At 45.1% G+C, this 17,387-nt stretch overlaps 1 protein-coding gene across 5 annotated transcripts in view; it reads left to right on the top strand.

Annotated features, from left to right (window-relative positions):
- Nucleotides 1-17,387, top strand: part of GNAS (GNAS complex locus) — a 158,567-nt gene that overhangs the window by 52,170 nt on the left and 89,010 nt on the right. Inside the window, exons 1-2 of one of the 5 annotated variants that reach the window (XM_040607826.1) lie at nucleotides 6,808-7,958; nucleotides 11,859-11,931. In XM_040607826.1, the coding sequence (XP_040463760.1) occupies nucleotides 7,820-7,958; nucleotides 11,859-11,931 (212 nt within the window). In that variant the 5' untranslated portion in view covers nucleotides 6,808-7,819. Of the gene's footprint in view, nucleotides 1-6,807; nucleotides 7,959-8,044; nucleotides 8,092-8,679; nucleotides 9,115-11,858; nucleotides 11,932-17,387 lie in introns of those variants that run through there. The other 4 variants (XM_040607828.1, XM_040607827.1, XM_040607830.1 and 1 more) reach the window with 4 other exon arrangements.

Genomic DNA, 17,387 nt, shown 5'->3' with positions numbered 1-17,387 from the left:
CTTACTCAGTGTGTTATTTCCATAATTCCATGAGTTCCTTAAAGTCTCTTTTCATGTTTCTGAGGAAAAGCCTAGAAGTGAAAGGAGGGAGGCAAGGGGTTGTTTTTTTCTTTGGTTTAAAGGAAGGTCTTGGTTAATTCTGTTAGTAGACTTTGGGCTTGTTTTTATTTAAAAACAAAACAAAAATCCCTCTCAAGTTTAGAATTTCTGTATGGAAAAATTCTTCTTCTTTGCCAGAGAGGGAAGTATCTCCTTTTCATTCTGTTTATTTTGGAGTATCTGTACTTAAGTGTTATGTGTTTGTTCTTTATTGAATATATCAGTGGTGCACTAATTTCTTCCTGACAATGCCCATTTAATTCATTCGAATAGGCTCACTCTTTCCCATATGACAGACAAACTTGTAGTTTTTACTTGATAACCCTGCTTTGCCCTCCCCAGATTTGATTGATAATAGCTTGATTTCCTACCTTGTTTACCTTTTAATGCTTTTTAAAGTGATTTTTGTTCTGGCTGCCACCAAGGAAACAGCAGAAAAAAATTCTGCATTGGATTCTTGCTCCAGTTCCAATCTGTTTGCTTTGGTTTTCCTTTTTAGATTATTGTTTGGCTTCATTTTGTTTGTTTCTCCTTTAAATGGGCTTGAGATTACTCAAGGGTTCCTTGTTCAGCTGGTCAAAGGGTAACTTGGAGACTTTGAAACCATCTCTCTTTTTATCACCAAGTTTTGTTCTTCCAAGAGTCCAAAGGATTCTGCAGGATGATAGCTGGTGGAAGATGCCTCCATCTAAGGAAAGCATGAGCCGCAGACCTGAGTCATTGCAAGAGGCCACGGGAGCCTTTTTAGTGTTCAAAGGAGATGAAAAAAACCACTGATCTAAGTCTAAATCAGAACCTTAATTAATCCTTATATAGAACTCACTAAAGGACTAAGTTTACTGGGGATTAAATAAGATGATGAAATTGATAGGTTTGATACTCAACTACCAGTAACTTCTATGGCCCAGGACGAAGGCCCACGGTTCTGTATTTCTAAAGCTAAAATTTTTAACAGACTTCAAACCACACAGGTGTCAATACACAAAAATATACAGTGTGCGCTATTAAAAATTGTCCTTTAACTGGAAGAGTCAATCTGTCCCAGAGGTAGTCACTGCTTTTAAAAGAGAGAAGTCTGTTCAAACTGCTCAGCCATGGCACTGTGAATTTGTAGGACAGTCAGTTGAAGCGTTAGGTAATGTAGGCTCCTTAACAAAAATCCACAGCTACTTCTTATTTGTGCATAAGATTTTAATCCTCAAAGATGCTATGCACAGGGGGAACTTCTTCTGCACCTTCTATTACAAATTCAGTCACTGTTTATTTTTTCCCAGTGCTTTAAAACCCTTGAAAACCTTAGCAAGGAAAAAAAAAAAAAAAAGGCACCTCTAAAATCTTAATTTCTTACAAAGATATACAAAGATAAATTTCAAGTGAGTCACAGAGTGGAGAAGAATGCACAGATTTATTTTTTAAAAAAGAAAGCAGGGTGTAGACATTTTCCTGTAATAGTGTATATTCAGCTGTGAGGGAATTATTTCTGGGTACAGAAACAAGTTGGGGAGCTTACAGAACAGCAGAAGAAAACAGTCTTACAAATGGTGTCTCTTAAACAATGCATACCTTTGCTCCATTGGCTACATCTGGCAGTATTCTACATAGGTGGCACTTTTTATCACCTGTCTAAAAGAATCGCAGGAATCACATATCTGCATTTTGGAGGACTGAAAGGAGACGATCAGAGTATTCGATCAAGTTACAAGTTTCTTGGAATAATTTCACTCTTCCATGTCCTTCTAACAATTGGTGTTCAGACGTACAGTTTCTCAGTAAAAAAAAAAAAAAAAAAAGATTAAACTACCTTCCCCGTGAGAGTTCACCTTGACATGGTTAGCAGCTCTGACCCAGGCTCTTAGGGGTGGAACAGTGTCACAGGTGTGAGGACTAGGGAGAGGAGGTAACGGAGGTGCATGGCTGTAACCGCATTCTCAGGTTGGTAGTGAAGTGACCCATGGTTTGTTGTTCACTGATCCACTCCTTGACAGCGTACAACGAGAGTATTTTTCTGTTTTGTCTTATTTTTTTCTGTACACGCGCCTAGCCCTCTCGTGGGTCATCCTGCTATAGAGAGGAATGTTACAAAGTTTACAGTCCGGGTTTTCAAGTGGAAAGAGTCTAAAGTAAATCAGAGGCAAAGGTGTTGCTGTAAGAACCATTTGTTTCGTGTGTTCCCCAGATTAATTGAGCTCCGTATCCTTCCATGGAAAAGACTTGCTGAAAACAGGCTATTTCCTATAAACAGAAACAAAGGAAATTGTACAGTTAGATCACCACTATCGCTTTTACTTTTTGAGCTATAAATTTTGCCTTCTCTGCTGTGTCTCCTCAGCCATGGTAGGAGCTGAAATGCAGGCTATTCCAGGGGCAAGGAAGGCTGACAGCCTCCTCAAAAGCTGCAGTGCCATTTCAATCTGGTTGCTAAGGGATGCTCAAGCGTGATGTCATCTGTATCTTCCCTTCCAAATAAGCACATTGGTTTGGTCACAACTCCACCCCCACAGTTCACAGCCAAAAAGTTGATGAGGTCATGTTCGCTGTGGACAGCGTGAGCCCGTAAGGAACTGTACAACTGTCCCATCTGAAAATTAATGAACTGTTTATTTTTCCTGGAGGCTGGGGCATCCAAAGTGCTCGATACCTTCAACTTACTAACAGACATGAATTGTTTGCAATAGGAAATAAGGGTGTTTGTCACCTGGAGGGTTTGGAAGGCATCTGTGGTGTAAGATGGACATCCTGATCTGGGTCTCATAATCACCTGTAAAAACAAAGAGTAGCTCAAACAAATTCAGAGCCTAACTGATGGATCGAGAGTGAAACTGATGCAACAACGGAATTGTAAGCAGAAAGGTTTATCCGCTCAGAAATAGAAAAGAATGGAATGACAGGGAGTACGTGTCTCAGAAGCATTTTTTCAACAGGCTGAAAATCTACTCTGTTCAGAAAATTTTAACTCCAAAACCACCTCTTGCAGCTAAACTGTCCAGCCAACATTTGTGAATTTTACAACAGTATTTCCTTGTCTCTAACCCACAGAAGTGTGAGTATCCTCATGTACAATAAGGGAGACTACCCTAAAGGAAATACGTTAAAATATATGCAATAGTCTGACAAATATAAAGCAAATATATTAAAATAGGAAAAAGACAGTATTTTTCTTGACATCCTTTCGAGAGCTTATACCGACAGGTATTGTATGTAAATCTTCAAAGGACAGAAGTTTATGTGTGTAGGGTAGGGGAAGCTTTAAGGGACATGCACTTTTCAACAAGTTCTTTCTTACTTGTATGGTTATTGGTGGTCTACTTCTACTTTATATCTAAACCTTTTTAACCATTTGTAAGTCAAGCTAATATAGCTGTCCTAGCTGGGAAAAATAAAGTCCGCATAAATTATGCACTTCAGTGGGCCCACTCAACTGAATAGAGAACATGTTTATTTACAGGATCAGGCTATTATTACAAATCTTGCCTCAGTCTCAGGCACCAAAGAGTAGGTTTTGGGGCAAAAGCTGTGGAGGGAAGATGGAGAAAAGAATTGCAATGAAATTCCTCTTTCAAAAAAAATTAAGGAAATTAAGACATCTGATGACTTTCATCAGCATGTAATAGGAGTTAGGCCAGTGGGACTAAAAAGCCATTAACTAGTTATCAAGTGGAGTGAAATGGATTTTAGATACATGAAACTTAACTATTACACACACCCCCCCAAATACTCCATTGAAATATTCTTCACTTTGAATTATCCTGCTGCCTCTCCCCTTCTGAGATCTTTTCTGGTTTGAGAAGTGAAACAGCAGAAGGATGTTTCACACTGCCAGTCCGCTGTTCTTTTTGAGAAATCCATAAGCTAAGGTGCGTGTTGGTGTCTCAGTCTTTGCATTTACTTTAAACTGGAAAAAAATGCAACAGAATCTGAAGCTGTTGGCTGTTATATTCAGTCACAGAAGGAATATCAATTAATTTGAATTTAATGTGTACGTGTTCAATGCTCACAATCTTCTATGTGTAAGCTCTTACCTCCCAGTAGTTTAAATAATGCAGGATTGAGTCAATAGATGTGAGTCTTCTAATGTCTTTTCCAGCCACTTCCACATTCATGTTACCTTGCATTTTTGGAAAATATTTCTGCTTAACATGCAGCAGTGTCCTTTAACACCCTCTTTTGAGTATTTTCAAGCCTCAAACAGACTTTTATCGCAGAGGTGCAATACCCATACACAGTTATTTCACCATTGCATTTATTTGTTCCTAAGACTTCAGGTTCTTCAGAAGAGCCCTTTTAATTGTACGGTAAGTCAGGGGTCAGGTTGTGTCTGTGCTTACCCTCCTGATGGCAGGAGTCTTGTGAAACGGAAGTTCGTGGATTTTTACAAGATGAAAGCTAATGCAACTGGTCCCAATAAGAAACACCATTTACTCTCAAAGACACAGCAGCAGCATTATGTTATTTAAACAAATAAAAAAGAATGAGAACAGCTAATGTGTTCGTATGCTCGCTCTTCAAATGGTGCTTTCCTCATCAGGACAGCACTGGAAAAAAATCACGGCAGTTCGGTGGGTTTGTACAGTTGGTGTGTTATGTTGTGTCCTGGCCCATTTCAGAAAGAGAAAAAAAGTCCATAATTGATGATAGGTTTAACAATTTGGGAGTTTGCTTTTCGTTTTCTGTAGCTTTTGACACTTTCACACTTTAATCGCACTTGTCATACTAGTAGCTAATTCTTAATTCTGCCCTCAGTAATGGAGTTTTGGGAACAAGCTGAGCGTGTTTTCTCTTTCCAGCTGCCTCGTGTTTTGTTCAGCCTAAAGCAACAGAGGCACAGGGCATATACCCCAGGAGGGCAGTAATTCCTGTGCCCCAGCCGGTGGCTGATGGCTGTTATTAACCTTGCAGAGCCCATCCCGGTTTGCGTTCGGGGCAGGGATTGGTGTGCGCTGCTGGACAACAGCATTTATGCAGCAAGGACTCCCTTGTTGGCGGATGCTTTGGCATATTTACCGCTCCCCTTTCCCCATGCTAATGCCGCTCACTGTTCACCAACATTTTAGCCTTTGGTATATCTCCAGCAATAATTTTTATCTCGTGTATTACTTTGTGTTTGGAGCCTGAGGTAGGCTCCCTTCTCCCTCCCTGGGATCCAGAGAGAAGCAAAGCCAGGAGGCTGTGGCAGATTTTCCCTGCTGTGAGAGGTGGCAGATACTGGCATTTCTGCATTCTCTTCATGCCTGTGACCATAAAAAAGCTATGAGATTTTATAATTTTCAGTCTGAATTCTGCTTTATTGAGTCCTTTATGCCTTGTAAACACCACAGTTAAAAATATATTTGGGTAATGCATATTACAATATAAATCATTGGAAACAATACAAATAAATAAAAGACCTGTAAAAGATAAAAGGAATTATTACGATCTTTGCTTCAGATGAATCTGGCTATTGCTGAGCAAAGTCTCTCTAAGACTTTTAAAAACTGCCTTGGCCTAAAACACCACCTAGAGAAGTCCGTAAGGGTCTCTCCTCTGACTTCAGATCTCCTAGGCTCTGTGCACGCTGAAGTCGTGGCATTGAAAAATAGACTGGAAGTGCCAGTAACTCCTCAAAGACCAAGGTTTAGTAGCGGTGCCTCCCATTTCTAATGGGGTCCACCCCTCTTCCAGCATGGGCAGCTTGAACAGATATATCTGGTCACACAAACTGTGACCTTCTCGTTGTTTGCTCTATTCACGTATTTTCTATAGGTGGTTCTAAACATAGTAACGGGATGACATAAGAAGCTGTGCTTGTGGGGATAGTGTTGTAGATAATTCAGTTTTGCAAATGAGGATAAATAATTTATGTATAGTAAAGGACATTTCACTAGGGGATAGAGAAGTAGCTGTGTATTTTAGGGGACCATGTTTGGCAAAGAGCAAAGCACCAACCTCCGTTTTCCAGCTGTAGCTGATAAGCTTGTGGAATTTATATAATGAGCTTTCCAAAAAATATTTGGGAAAACAAAATGGAGCTAGGCAGCTGGTAAAACCATACGTAGAACCAACTGCACATATCAGGCAGGCTTCGCCTGGGCCCCCCCTAAGGTGGCAGCGGGGCTCCCTGCGTGCGGTCCCACCGCAGCCCCCCGGCCCCCGTAGCCCCCCGCGCAGCACCCAGAACACCCGCACTTCTGCTCAGAAATAGCAGGAAAATTAATTCCTGCTCATCAGCATCTGTGGGATCGTTGGTCACTGGGCGGACAGTCAACGATCATCAGTTGGGAAAACGTGTACGTATAGACACAGGTATTTAGTAATTATTTTCCAGCTGTAGCATAAAGTGCCCCGGCACACGACTCGGTTAAAATTTATTCAGGATTCTATTAACCCCCCGCCTGTGGGTATTTTCTCGGCCGCTTTCACCCCGACACAAGCCCTCCCTACACAGCGCTTGCCCCCCAGGGCGGCTGCGGGCCCCCCGCGGCCGGTGAGCCCCGCTGCCCCCGGGCTGCCTGCGCGGCTTGGCAGAGTCCGGCTCGGCTCGGCTCGGCTCGGCTCGGCTCGGGCGGGCGGCAGCGGCGGGGCCGGTTCGAAGAGGGCGCCGGCGGCGGCGCGGGGTGACGCGGCCCGTCATGTGAGCGGCCCCGCTCCCAGCGTTCAGTGTGGGCCCGCTTGCCCCACCCCGCCGCTCTGCCGCCTCGGTGCAGCTCAATAGGGGGAAGGAAAAAAAAAAAAAAGAAAAAAAAAAAAAAAGAAATGCGGGAGAGAGCAGGAAAAATAAGACGGGGAAAAATCCTCCCGTGAGGGACAGGTTTTGCTTGGGGAGGAGAGACCAAACGGACTTGTTTGTTTGTTTTTTTCTCCCCCCCCCCCCCCCCCACTCCCCGGAGAAGCCGAGAGGATTCAGCCGCCTGGAAACCTAATGTGAAAAAGCAGCAGAAAGGAGAGGAGGAAAAAAAAAAAAAAAAAAAGAAAAGAAAAAAAAAAAGGGGGGGGGCGGCTTGGATTGAACCCCCCGCCCCGGTGAGGGAGGAAGGAGCCGCGGCGGCCGGAGGGCGAGGAGCTGCGGCGCCCGGCGAGGGACGGGGACCCGACCTCCGCCGAGAGCCGGGGCTGCCGTCACCCCGCCGCGCTGCTGCCCCCGGCGCGGGGAGAGGCGAGGAAGAGACGTTTCCCGATCCTCCCCGCCGAGGATTTGGGGAGGTTTCCGCGCCTGGAGCCCGTGCCTTTGGATCTAACGAGGATTTTTTTTTTTTTTTTTTTTTTTGGGGGGGGTGGCACTGAAGCTGGATTTGCTCCTGTGCGTGCGGCGCGGGGGGGGGGCATTTCTGTTCCCTCTAGAGGAGCCGGCGGCCCGGCCGGGGGCGCGGAGATCCCCGCGGATCGCTCCGCATCCGCCACCCCCCCGGGAAAGGTGCGCTGAGGGGATCGGCGCGGGGCTGAGCGGGGGGGCGGGGGAGGAGAAGCAGCTGCAGCTGCCGGGGAGGAGGCCCGGCGGAGCAGCAGCAAAGTCATCGCTATCGGCCCCCCCTTGGCTGGCTCCGCGCTCGGCTCTCTCCATGTCTCTGGCTCTGGGCAGCGGCCGCCACAGCAGCGAGTAGGGGGGGGAGGAGGAGGAGGAGGAGGAAGAAGAAGGGAGCCCGGGAGAGTGCCTCCCTCCCTGCCTCCCTCCCTCCCTCCCTCCCCCCGGCAGCCCCGGCCGCCTCCCGTCCCCTCGCCCCGCGTCCCCTGCCTCCCCCTCCCCAAGATGGGCTGTTTAGGGAACAGCAAGACGGAGGATCAGCGCAACGAGGAGAAGGCGCAGCGGGAGGCCAACAAGAAGATCGAGAAGCAGCTGCAGAAGGACAAGCAGGTCTATAGGGCCACGCACCGGCTCCTCCTGCTGGGTAAGGGGGCCGCGGGCAGCGCGGCGCCGGGGCAGCGGGCCGGGGGCCGGCGGCCGTCCCCTCCCCGCCGGGGGGAGGGCGGCGGGGCCGCGCACCGGCCCCCTGCCCGGGCACGGGGAGGCCCGAGGGAGAGGTGGGGCCCGGGGGGAGCGGAGCCGCAGGGCCCACGCGTTCCGCGGGGCCGGGGAGCGGCGGGGAGGGGGGGGGGGCGGCCGGCGAGCCCGCTCCAGCCGGGGCGGCGGGGACCCGCTGGCGCCCGGGGCGGCGGGCCCGGGGGCGCTGAGGGGAGCGGAGCGGTGCGGAGCAGCCTGCCGGGCTCCTCGGCCTGCCGCCGGCGGCGGCGAGCTCTCGGGCACCACCCGGGGCGCCGCGGGGGGGGGGGGGGCGCCGGGGGCAGGCCCCGCAGGTACGGAGCTGCGGCTCGGGGCCGCTCTCCGCCCGCGGAGGGCAGCGCCCCGCCGCCGGGGCAGAGCGGGGAGGCAGGCCGGGGCGGGGAGCGGGCCTCGGGGCCGGGCGTGAGGAGGTGGCCGGGGATGCCGGGCCGGGCGCCGGCCAGGGGCGCGGGAGCGTCGGGCCCGAGGGGGAACCTGGGAGCTGAGCAGGGCAGGGCGCTGACAGGGGCGGCGGGCCTGCCCCGGGCGTGCGGGGCGGCGGCGGGGGGAGGCCGGTCACCGCGGCCTGGTGGGAGCCGGGCGGGGGCGGCGGCGGGGGCTCGGCCGGCCCGAGGCGGTCCCCGCGGCGGGGGCTGAGGCAGGGTTGCCGAGGGACGTGCGGGCAGAGCGGGGAGAGGAGGAAGAGGAAGGGAGGAAGTCGGGGAATCGCTCGGGGGAAGCGGAGGGAGGATGTCGGTCCCGGAGGGAAGCGCGGCGGCCGGCGCTGGGAACGAGGGAGCTCCGTGCCTGCGGCGGGGGGAGCGCGGCGGGCACGGCCTCGTCCCCCGGCGGTTGGGCAGACGGGCCGCCGCCCCGGGGCCAGGGTGCCGCGCCTGCGGCGGGACGGCAGCCCTGCGCTGGGCTTCAGGTAGCGTTCCGGCGGCTGCTTCAGGTGACCTGCGTCTGCCGCCTTTTCTCAGGAGGTACATTTAGAAACATCGGTTACGGCTTCGAGGAAGGGGAAGGGTCCGAAAATCGTGGTCGGAAAGAACGAGAAAACATTGGTGGGACTCGTTATTTGGAAGTATTTTGAAGTAGCGCTGTGCAGCCAGCTGCCGGCGGGAGCTGTGGGGTGTCGGTGGCGGCGCGGCGCTGCGCAGGGGCTGCGGCGCGGGCGGAGGGTAGGCCAGGCCTCGGCGGCCGCTCGGCTCAGCCGGGGGGGGGCGGCCGGGGCCGGGGGGGTGCTGAAGGTTGTGCGTTTGGAAGCGTGCTCTTACCCGTAAAACCTTTCAAATAGTAATTTGAAGAAAGAGGCTTAGCGTAAATGGAGAGTGGCAGAGACTACAGCAGCACCTGCAGCACTGAGGAGCCTGCCAGGGCTCCGACAGGAATCTTTGTAACAGGATAATTTGGGCTTCAGCTCCTGGGGTATGTCTTGGGAGTTGCAGTTTTCAGGCTGAACGTTACATAGATACGTAGAAACCATTTGTCATGTCAGCAGGTGGGTTACTTTTGTAAGAGACAGAATTTCAGAAAACGGAAGTGTGATGGACTTGCCTGGGGTTTCTTTCTGGTTTCTTTCGTTTTGGTGGCTGAAAAATAGCCTAGATACTTGTAAACAAAAAATTGCCAGTGTTTAGCGATGGTTGTAAGGTCATCTGTGTGTGTGTGTTTTAAAGCGATAGTTCAGCTGTTGCAGTTTTTAACGGTAACTGTCATGAATTGCGGGCAGTCTGTAACACAAACTCACTGGTAAAAAATAAAAAACTTCACATCCCTAATATTATGTTACGTTTACTTTATAAGATACATGAAATAAAACCCCAAGTACTGTGAAAGTATTCACAATATTTTGTCATCGTATTCAAATAACAGCAAAGAAGAGCAGGTAAACATTCTCATGGGTTTATACCGCTCTTTGTAGGCCCCGTGGCTGTACACATACTTGCCCCTTCTGCCACACTGAAATTAATGGAACTCTCCTTGGTGGTGCCATTAAACGTATGCATAATTGTTAGTAAGAATAGGGCCTTAATGAGTACTAATTCATTTTGGTTCACTGGTGGTGTATCTGGTCCAGAGAACCCAGGTATGTCCATACCAAACTATATGTGTTTATAGCAAACACAACTGTCTGTTCCCATGCTTGGCCTAGGTGAAGCGAAGATTTTTGGCTCCCAATGCTTAGAAACATAAGTTGTGATTTGTAGTTAGAGCTGAAATTTTGTTATTCATTATTCTGAATGGAAATATGACTACAGTGTGTACTGCTATTCTTGAATAATTCTGAGTTGTGAAGAGGGCCCAGCCTCTATCTTAACCAGAGATTTGTGCTTGGTTAGTTTTGCCACCTGTCTTTATTGCATCGTGCAGTATGCCAGAGCAGACAAGAGTGTGTATGTTATAAAATAGTAGTTTAGGGGAGAAATGGTGCTTGCATAAAGAGTTGTAGATGAAACTGCTCTCTAAATGCTTACAAGACATCAGTGAGCAGGGAGAGGAAAGCGGAGTAAGACTCTGGTATTAAGGTGACAAAACATGCAAGCAGGTTTTATGAAGAGAAGAGCAGGACCGTTAGAAATACATGAGGGAGAAGGAAAGGAAGGCGGAAAGCAGACGGGAATGCATTTGTCAGAAAATGAACTTTGAAATATAACTGCTAAAATACAGTTTTGAACATGAGGCTCAAAATGGAGGCTTGTGCTGTCAGTGTGTGCTAGCAGAGGCCTGAGTTCCTATAAATACAAACTGTACCTCTGTGCCCATTCTGCCACAGATAGGCGTTTTCTGTCATTGAGGCATAGGCTAATGAAAGGAATAAATGAGTAGCCAGGAGGTGTGAAGGGGAATCTTTCTAAATTTTGCCAGGTTATGATACTACTCTTGCAAAAATATGTTTGCTTTATATAGAAAGCTACCGATCTGGCAGCGAGGAGCAGCTCAATTGAACGCTGCTGTTCGAGTCTTTTTAGTGTGCATGGAGAAATGGGTACTATAGGCAGATGGGTTGCCCTGTGCGCTGGCATCTGTGCAGTACAGCAGAAATAACATACATCTACTTACGGAAACTGGAGTAAAGTGGAGTGGGTTTTTAGTACTGCAGGTATATCAGAGGAAGAGGAATCAGAAGAGAGCTGTGGGGGGCTGTTTGGAGCATGCAGCCACAAACAGTGGTCTTTGCGTCTCGCTGAATATATGATTGATTTGGAACATGTAGAGAGGGTGGGAGGTTGCTTACAAGACACAAATTAGAGAAGGAGGTTTCTGTAGCTTTGTAGGTGGAGGCTTAAAGGGATGCCTTCCTTTTTCAGATGCGAGTATCCACATATTTTATTTCTTGTGATTTAAGTTACAGTCTTTTGACTGGGTGATGATGACTGTGGCCAAACTTAAAAATATTTTAAAGATCTAACAGAAATGCTTCAGTTTAGTATGGACTTCATTCAGTCTCTTTCCATCAGATAGTAGTGACAAGGCAAGCAGATTTTGACATTCCCTGTCTTGTTCTCTGTAAAATGTTGAAGTTGTCCTTTTTCCTTCTGAACCCTGCAATCTGCTTTTAACGTTGACGCTGGAAAAATGGACAGTGAAACCGTCCAAGATTCAGATCTGACACATGACTTGAGCTGGGCATTTATTTTTAGCAACAAGTGAAGTTTCCAGTGGCAATTATTTCTTTTTCTTTCACTTTTCACTCTTGCACTAAGAATACTAACTTTCTCGATTTTACCCTGGAAAAAAAAATAATCTAGTGTATCCTTTAATCACTCATGCTTCCTTCTGAAATTAATTTACTTTCATTTTCTAGGTGCTGGTGAATCCGGTAAAAGCACAATAGTCAAACAGATGAGGATCTTGCACGTGAATGGATTTAATGCTGAGTAAGTGCATTTGATTTTTCACTTTACAACCTACCTTATGTCTCTGTGCACACGGTAGTCATTGCTCTTGTTTTGTATCTTGGTGTATTTTCTTCTTGCTACTGTTTCATGCTCTCTAGAATTTGGATGTATATTTTTAGATGAGATTAACAGACATTAACTTGAACTCATGCACCAATAATAAGGGAAAGCTAACGGTATAAAACTATGTGTGTCAAGGTATAGCTGATTTGATTAAGACTTAAGTTCTGTGGGTTTGTTGTGTTCTGGTTTTTTTTTTAAACTGCAGTGTCTTTCACAACATGGCTGACACTGATTTACCTCTGCTATAGTACATTGATTCATACTGCTGTAAACATACCTCCTGTTCATGTACAAAATGAATGCAGTTTTCTTTATTTAGAGCAAGTAAGGCTTTTGTTTCTGTCTCCTCACAAAATGAGACTGTACTATGAATTTTGGGGGTAATGGGTCAGATTTTCTTCTCTCTTCTGTTGTGTTTCCTTGTCCAGATGTTTGTGTTAAATTATGTTTCTAAAAGCTTTTCTTGTTTACACTTAAAATCTGTTCAGTTATTTGATAGTTGTGAGGAGGGGAGTGGCATTAGGATAGGGAAAATGGAAAATTTTTTTTTTTTTTTTTTTTTTTTTTTTTTTTTTTTTTGGTCTGAGAAAAATTTGTGTTTGCTAACTTTTCATCTAACCTTGCTGAGGAGTAGGGAGAGATTCTTCTGCATGTTAGTTTATGCTTGCAAGCGTTTTGGGTATACCAAAAAATACTAAATTAATTCCAGTTGAATTAAGGTGTTGGAATTTCAGAGCTTATTTTCTGTGTTTCATTTGTTTTAGATTATATTACTGGTTTTGTCTGTCTTGTTGTCAAACATAATACGGTATCCTCTAGCTTCTAGTAGTAACATCTATTTTGTGAATCCTGCCTTTTTAGGAAGATTAAGCTTTCACTAGTCTTTCAGTAGTTAATTCTTTAGTAAGAATGTCTGAGCTAAAAGTTTAGCCAAGGAGACTGGACAATACTTCTTCCTAATCCCCAAATGCTAGTTCAGGATCAGGTACACAGTCTTTTGGAAGAAAGTTCAGACTGATTCATAATAAATTACATTCTATGCTACATGTTCTTAGTTCCTCTTTATAAGGAATATTTTCTTGATCCAAGGCAACTCTTTTTCATAAGTGCCCAGTCCCCTGCATCCTGTTACTGCTGAGTTGTCTCTTATTTTGGCTGCTCTTGTTACTAAAGACCTAGTAAAAGGCTTCTGTGACTTAGAAAGATTTGCATGAGTAGACTTTGAGGTAGCAGCTCTCAATATTAGGTGTTAAGTAAAAAGTTCATTAATGAAAGTAGAAGTCAGGCATCCCTGGCACCTTTAGAAGTATTGATCCATTTAACCAGCACTGTTCTTCTAAGTTTTCTAAGCATACAGATGTTTTTTAAGAGATGCTGCTGCTGCTGTGTAATAAGTGGTGTATTACATGGGTAGATAACCTTCTCAGCTCTGCAAGCTGCCTACCCAAATTTGTGCGAGGAGTCCAGAGACCTATTATGCAAAGTCTGCAGAGCTGGGGAGGGACTAGGGCATGCTCTGGGATTTGCAACAGTATTGTGTTCCTTGAGTATCTCACTTCTGTGTTGCAGGTTGGGGCTGAGCTGAGTGTGCACTGGATTCCAGGGCAACATGGCAAATTTGGCCTCAGGAGCGTCTGTGGGCTTCTGTCTTCTTGTAGCAAGGGATTTGGATTACCTAGCAGCCCTATGCCAGTGCAGCCCTGCTGCCGATCACATAGCATACCCCAGTGTGGGAGCCACATGTGAATTGGGGGGGAGCTGCATGTAGCTCAGGAGCCATGGGTTGTCCACCTTATGGCATGTTGTCTTGCAGTCAGGCCTTTGTGCTTGTCCTTTTGTGGGTAGAATGTATTGGAACATTCAGATGCATAAAAATCAAATTAAAAAGTGGTGTATATAAAATGTACAAGAAGTAAGTTATAATGAATCTGGTTTTAGGTTTTTGTTGCCAAAAGTGATCAGTAGATTGTAACATACACTTTACAGGGGAGAGAAGGCTATTTATCAGTGTTCTGAAATTCTTGCAAGTTACACATTAGTCCTTAAGTAACTTGTATTTTCAAAGTAACTGCTCCCTATGTTTTCCTGCTTTCCCTGCTATTCTTTTTGCCTGATTCATTCCCTTTCTGCCCTACTTACCTTGTCGAAAAATGATGTGGAAATCAGCTAATGGGAGGGGGAAGCACGGAAGTTTTTTTGGAAGGGGAGGAAAAGCAAAGCATTTCTTCTCTTAATGTTATCAATCGTTCCAGAACATAAATAATGCAAACACCACCACAGTTAATGTGATAAATAACAGCAGAGAAAATGGTAGCATGCTGGAGATGAAGAGACTTTTTTTAATGTTAGCGTCCATGTACATGACTAGTTTTGAATTATTTCTGCTGGTGGGACTTAGTCATGTGGCTTGAAGGAAATCCAGTTTAAAGTCCTGTCAAAAACTTGTTTGCCTTTGTTTTAGTTGCCCTGTGATAACTGATGTTTGAAGCAGAAAGAGGATACCTGTTATGAAAGATGTCTAATGTGCTGTGAACAAGGGAAACAAAAGTTTTTATTTAGTGTAACTCAAATGCTCTAAGTTCTTAATTTCTGGTGACGAAGCAGGATATCCAGTGCTAAATACACTAGCTTCCTTAATGAGTGTGAGGATATTTTACTTTTTTTGGTTTTAGGATTCTGACCCTAAATAGATGAAGGAGCAGTTGTCACGTGCATTTAGGTGAACTGTTGTAGCATTTAAGAAGGTGAAATCTATGTAGTTCTACAAAACTGGAAGAATTTCCTCTGGGACTCCAATCCTTGATCGCCTTAGCTAAGTAATTATTTGAGGAACTGTATGGAATCAAGTGTTCCAGGTAATTAATGTGCTTAATAGTTAACAGTGCTAAGGTGAATTTGAAGGTGGTTAAAGTACTAGCTAAGTTAACTACAGTACAGACTGTTTAAAAGTTTTCAATGTTCCTTTTATAATCTTTAGTTCACTAGAGACAGAAACATTTTTGTTGCTCTTGCGAAGGTTGCAGGGGGGAAGTGAGAGCGCTGTGGCATTAGTAAGCGAAGTAGTATACTGGAGAAGCAAGGCATGGTCTACAGCACAGGCTTTTCTGGATGGAGATTTTCGGAAGGGCTTAGCCCACTTCCAGCTTTTGCAGCATGGCTTCAGTTGGCTGTGCTATCAACTGATGTCTTCCTAGAGCAATTACATAAAAAATGCAGTGTGGCTTCCCCACGGTATTCTTCCAGTGTTCCCTGTCTTTAACATGGAAGAGCTACCTTTTAAGCGTAACAAAGACACTATATTACCCAAATTCTCTACTTCTTGCATTACTGCCAACAACAAGAGCCCCTTGTGATGTAGAAAGGGTTTAAATTTGGCTTGCAATAGCAGGAAGCCTGTGACTTCCCTTCCTTTCCTTCCCTCCCTCCACAACATTTCAACTGTCTTTTCAGGAGGCTATTTTGGAGAAGCAGGTTTCTTCTGTTGCATGCTGCATTTTGTGAGCGTCCACTGGTAAGGTGGAGCTAAACCCACTTCTTTTTGACTGTGCAGAAGTTCAGATGCCAATCTTGATGAAACAGGAAGGACTAAAAATGGGAAGACAGGACTAATGAATATAGTTGGAAGAATTAATGTAAATGCATAGTTCAGGTTCAAGAGGAAAAAAACCGCCAACCCTCTTTTCTGTGTTACCTTAACACTGGCGTTCATTGCTTCTAAGACGATGGCCTTTCACTGACTTTTTTTTTTTTTTTAAAGTCATCTTTCCCCTCTATGATCACTGTGGGTTTGGCTGACAGACTCTAAGGAGAGGGTCATTGTTGTGCACGATTTTAGAAAGTGGGAAATTGGCAAGGGCGATAGACAATTTTGAAGTGTCATGGGAAAAACTGGGACAAGCAGAAGTATTTAGCTAGAAATAAATTGTTGAAATGTGACTTACAAAATCCACTACAAAGATTGACAAATAAGGGGAATGTGCCTTTTGATTAGTATGTTTAGATAATATTTATGATTCAGGAAGTCTTGAGGATATAGGGAATTTCAGGTAACACTTCTCAGTTTCCCAAATGATGTTGTGTAATGATACTGTTTCTTTAACTAGAATGTTGAAGTGTTGAATAGGAGTTTGTATATTTATCAGATTTGCTTAACAATGATGGCAGAAGCAGAACTGAATAGCTTTGTTTTCAAGACACTGAATGACAAATATATTTGCATTTCTCTTGTACTTCTGAAAATTATTTTCTTAGGAAAGCTAAGTCACCCTCTTAAAGGTTTGGAACCTTTTTCTCACCTAGATTTAGTAGTTTGTGAGGAAGGAAAAGTAGTCACTGATGCTTTCTAAACTTTATTTGTACATCTCGTCCACCAAACGTTGAACTGCAGTACCACCGTTATTTCACATAAACCAGTAAATGGTGGTACCTAGTCACATTGGTCAGTGTCAGTCTCTTTTGTCACTGAAGTGACTTCTGCTTCAGTAACTTTACTCTTCTGCTCTCTGATACTGTGTTTTGTTTTTTAACTTTGGTCTTTCTTGTGTGGGATTTTATGGAAGGGAAGTTAATGTTACGAGTGAGGAAAAAGTGTAATATTTATAACTAAGTCTTTTAAAACAATGAATTCCCTTGTAATGGCTCATATTAGTTTGTATACACAAACGTTACTGCTCTGTTTTTACAGTTCCTTTATATTTGCGTACCAGTACCATGTTTTTAGAATGGTCACATCGGTTCCTTGCCAAGAAAGAAACCAACTTTATTGTATTTTACTGTGGTGGCAACAAAACTAATTTTTTCCTGGTGTTTGAGTAACATTGAAAATTGGAGGAGGGGGGGCCCTGGTGTGAGTGATTTCCCTCCCACACACTTTCTTTCTTTGCACCACGGTGTGTATCGGGAGGCTTTTTCAGATTTGAGGTAGAGAGCGTTAATTTGGTTTCTTCAGCTCCTGTTCCAGGACACAGGTGAAGTGTTACTGTGCTGGGAAATTTGTGTGTACATGTGTGTTGAAGACTATGAAAAGTTCCATTCCAACTGAACAACTAATTATGGGTTTTGATCAAAATTTGTACTGCAGAACCTAAAGTGAAGGTGTGGGTGGAGAGGGGAGCAGGATATGTATTTCAGTCAGTTCTTAGGACAGGACCTAAAGCAGACATAGTTGTGTAATTAAGTTTTGTCAAAAGACAAGAATATACCAACAGCAAATAAGTACTATGATTAAGAACTGAATACTGCATATAGCTTGTAAAAGTTTATGCAAAATGTTTATGCAAGTTAGATATAACTTACGTCAACTTGAAAGAAATGTGAGGTAATACCGGGTGATATTAAACAACATAAGCAAACAAGAAATTACTTAATTGTTA

This window comes from Falco naumanni, chromosome 10, assembly GCF_017639655.2.
Source record: "Falco naumanni isolate bFalNau1 chromosome 10, bFalNau1.pat, whole genome shotgun sequence".
Taxonomy (NCBI): domain Eukaryota; kingdom Metazoa; phylum Chordata; class Aves; order Falconiformes; family Falconidae; genus Falco; species Falco naumanni.
The sequence above is the reverse complement of the archived record's forward strand: the minus strand, read 5'-3'. Positions and strand labels throughout refer to the sequence as shown.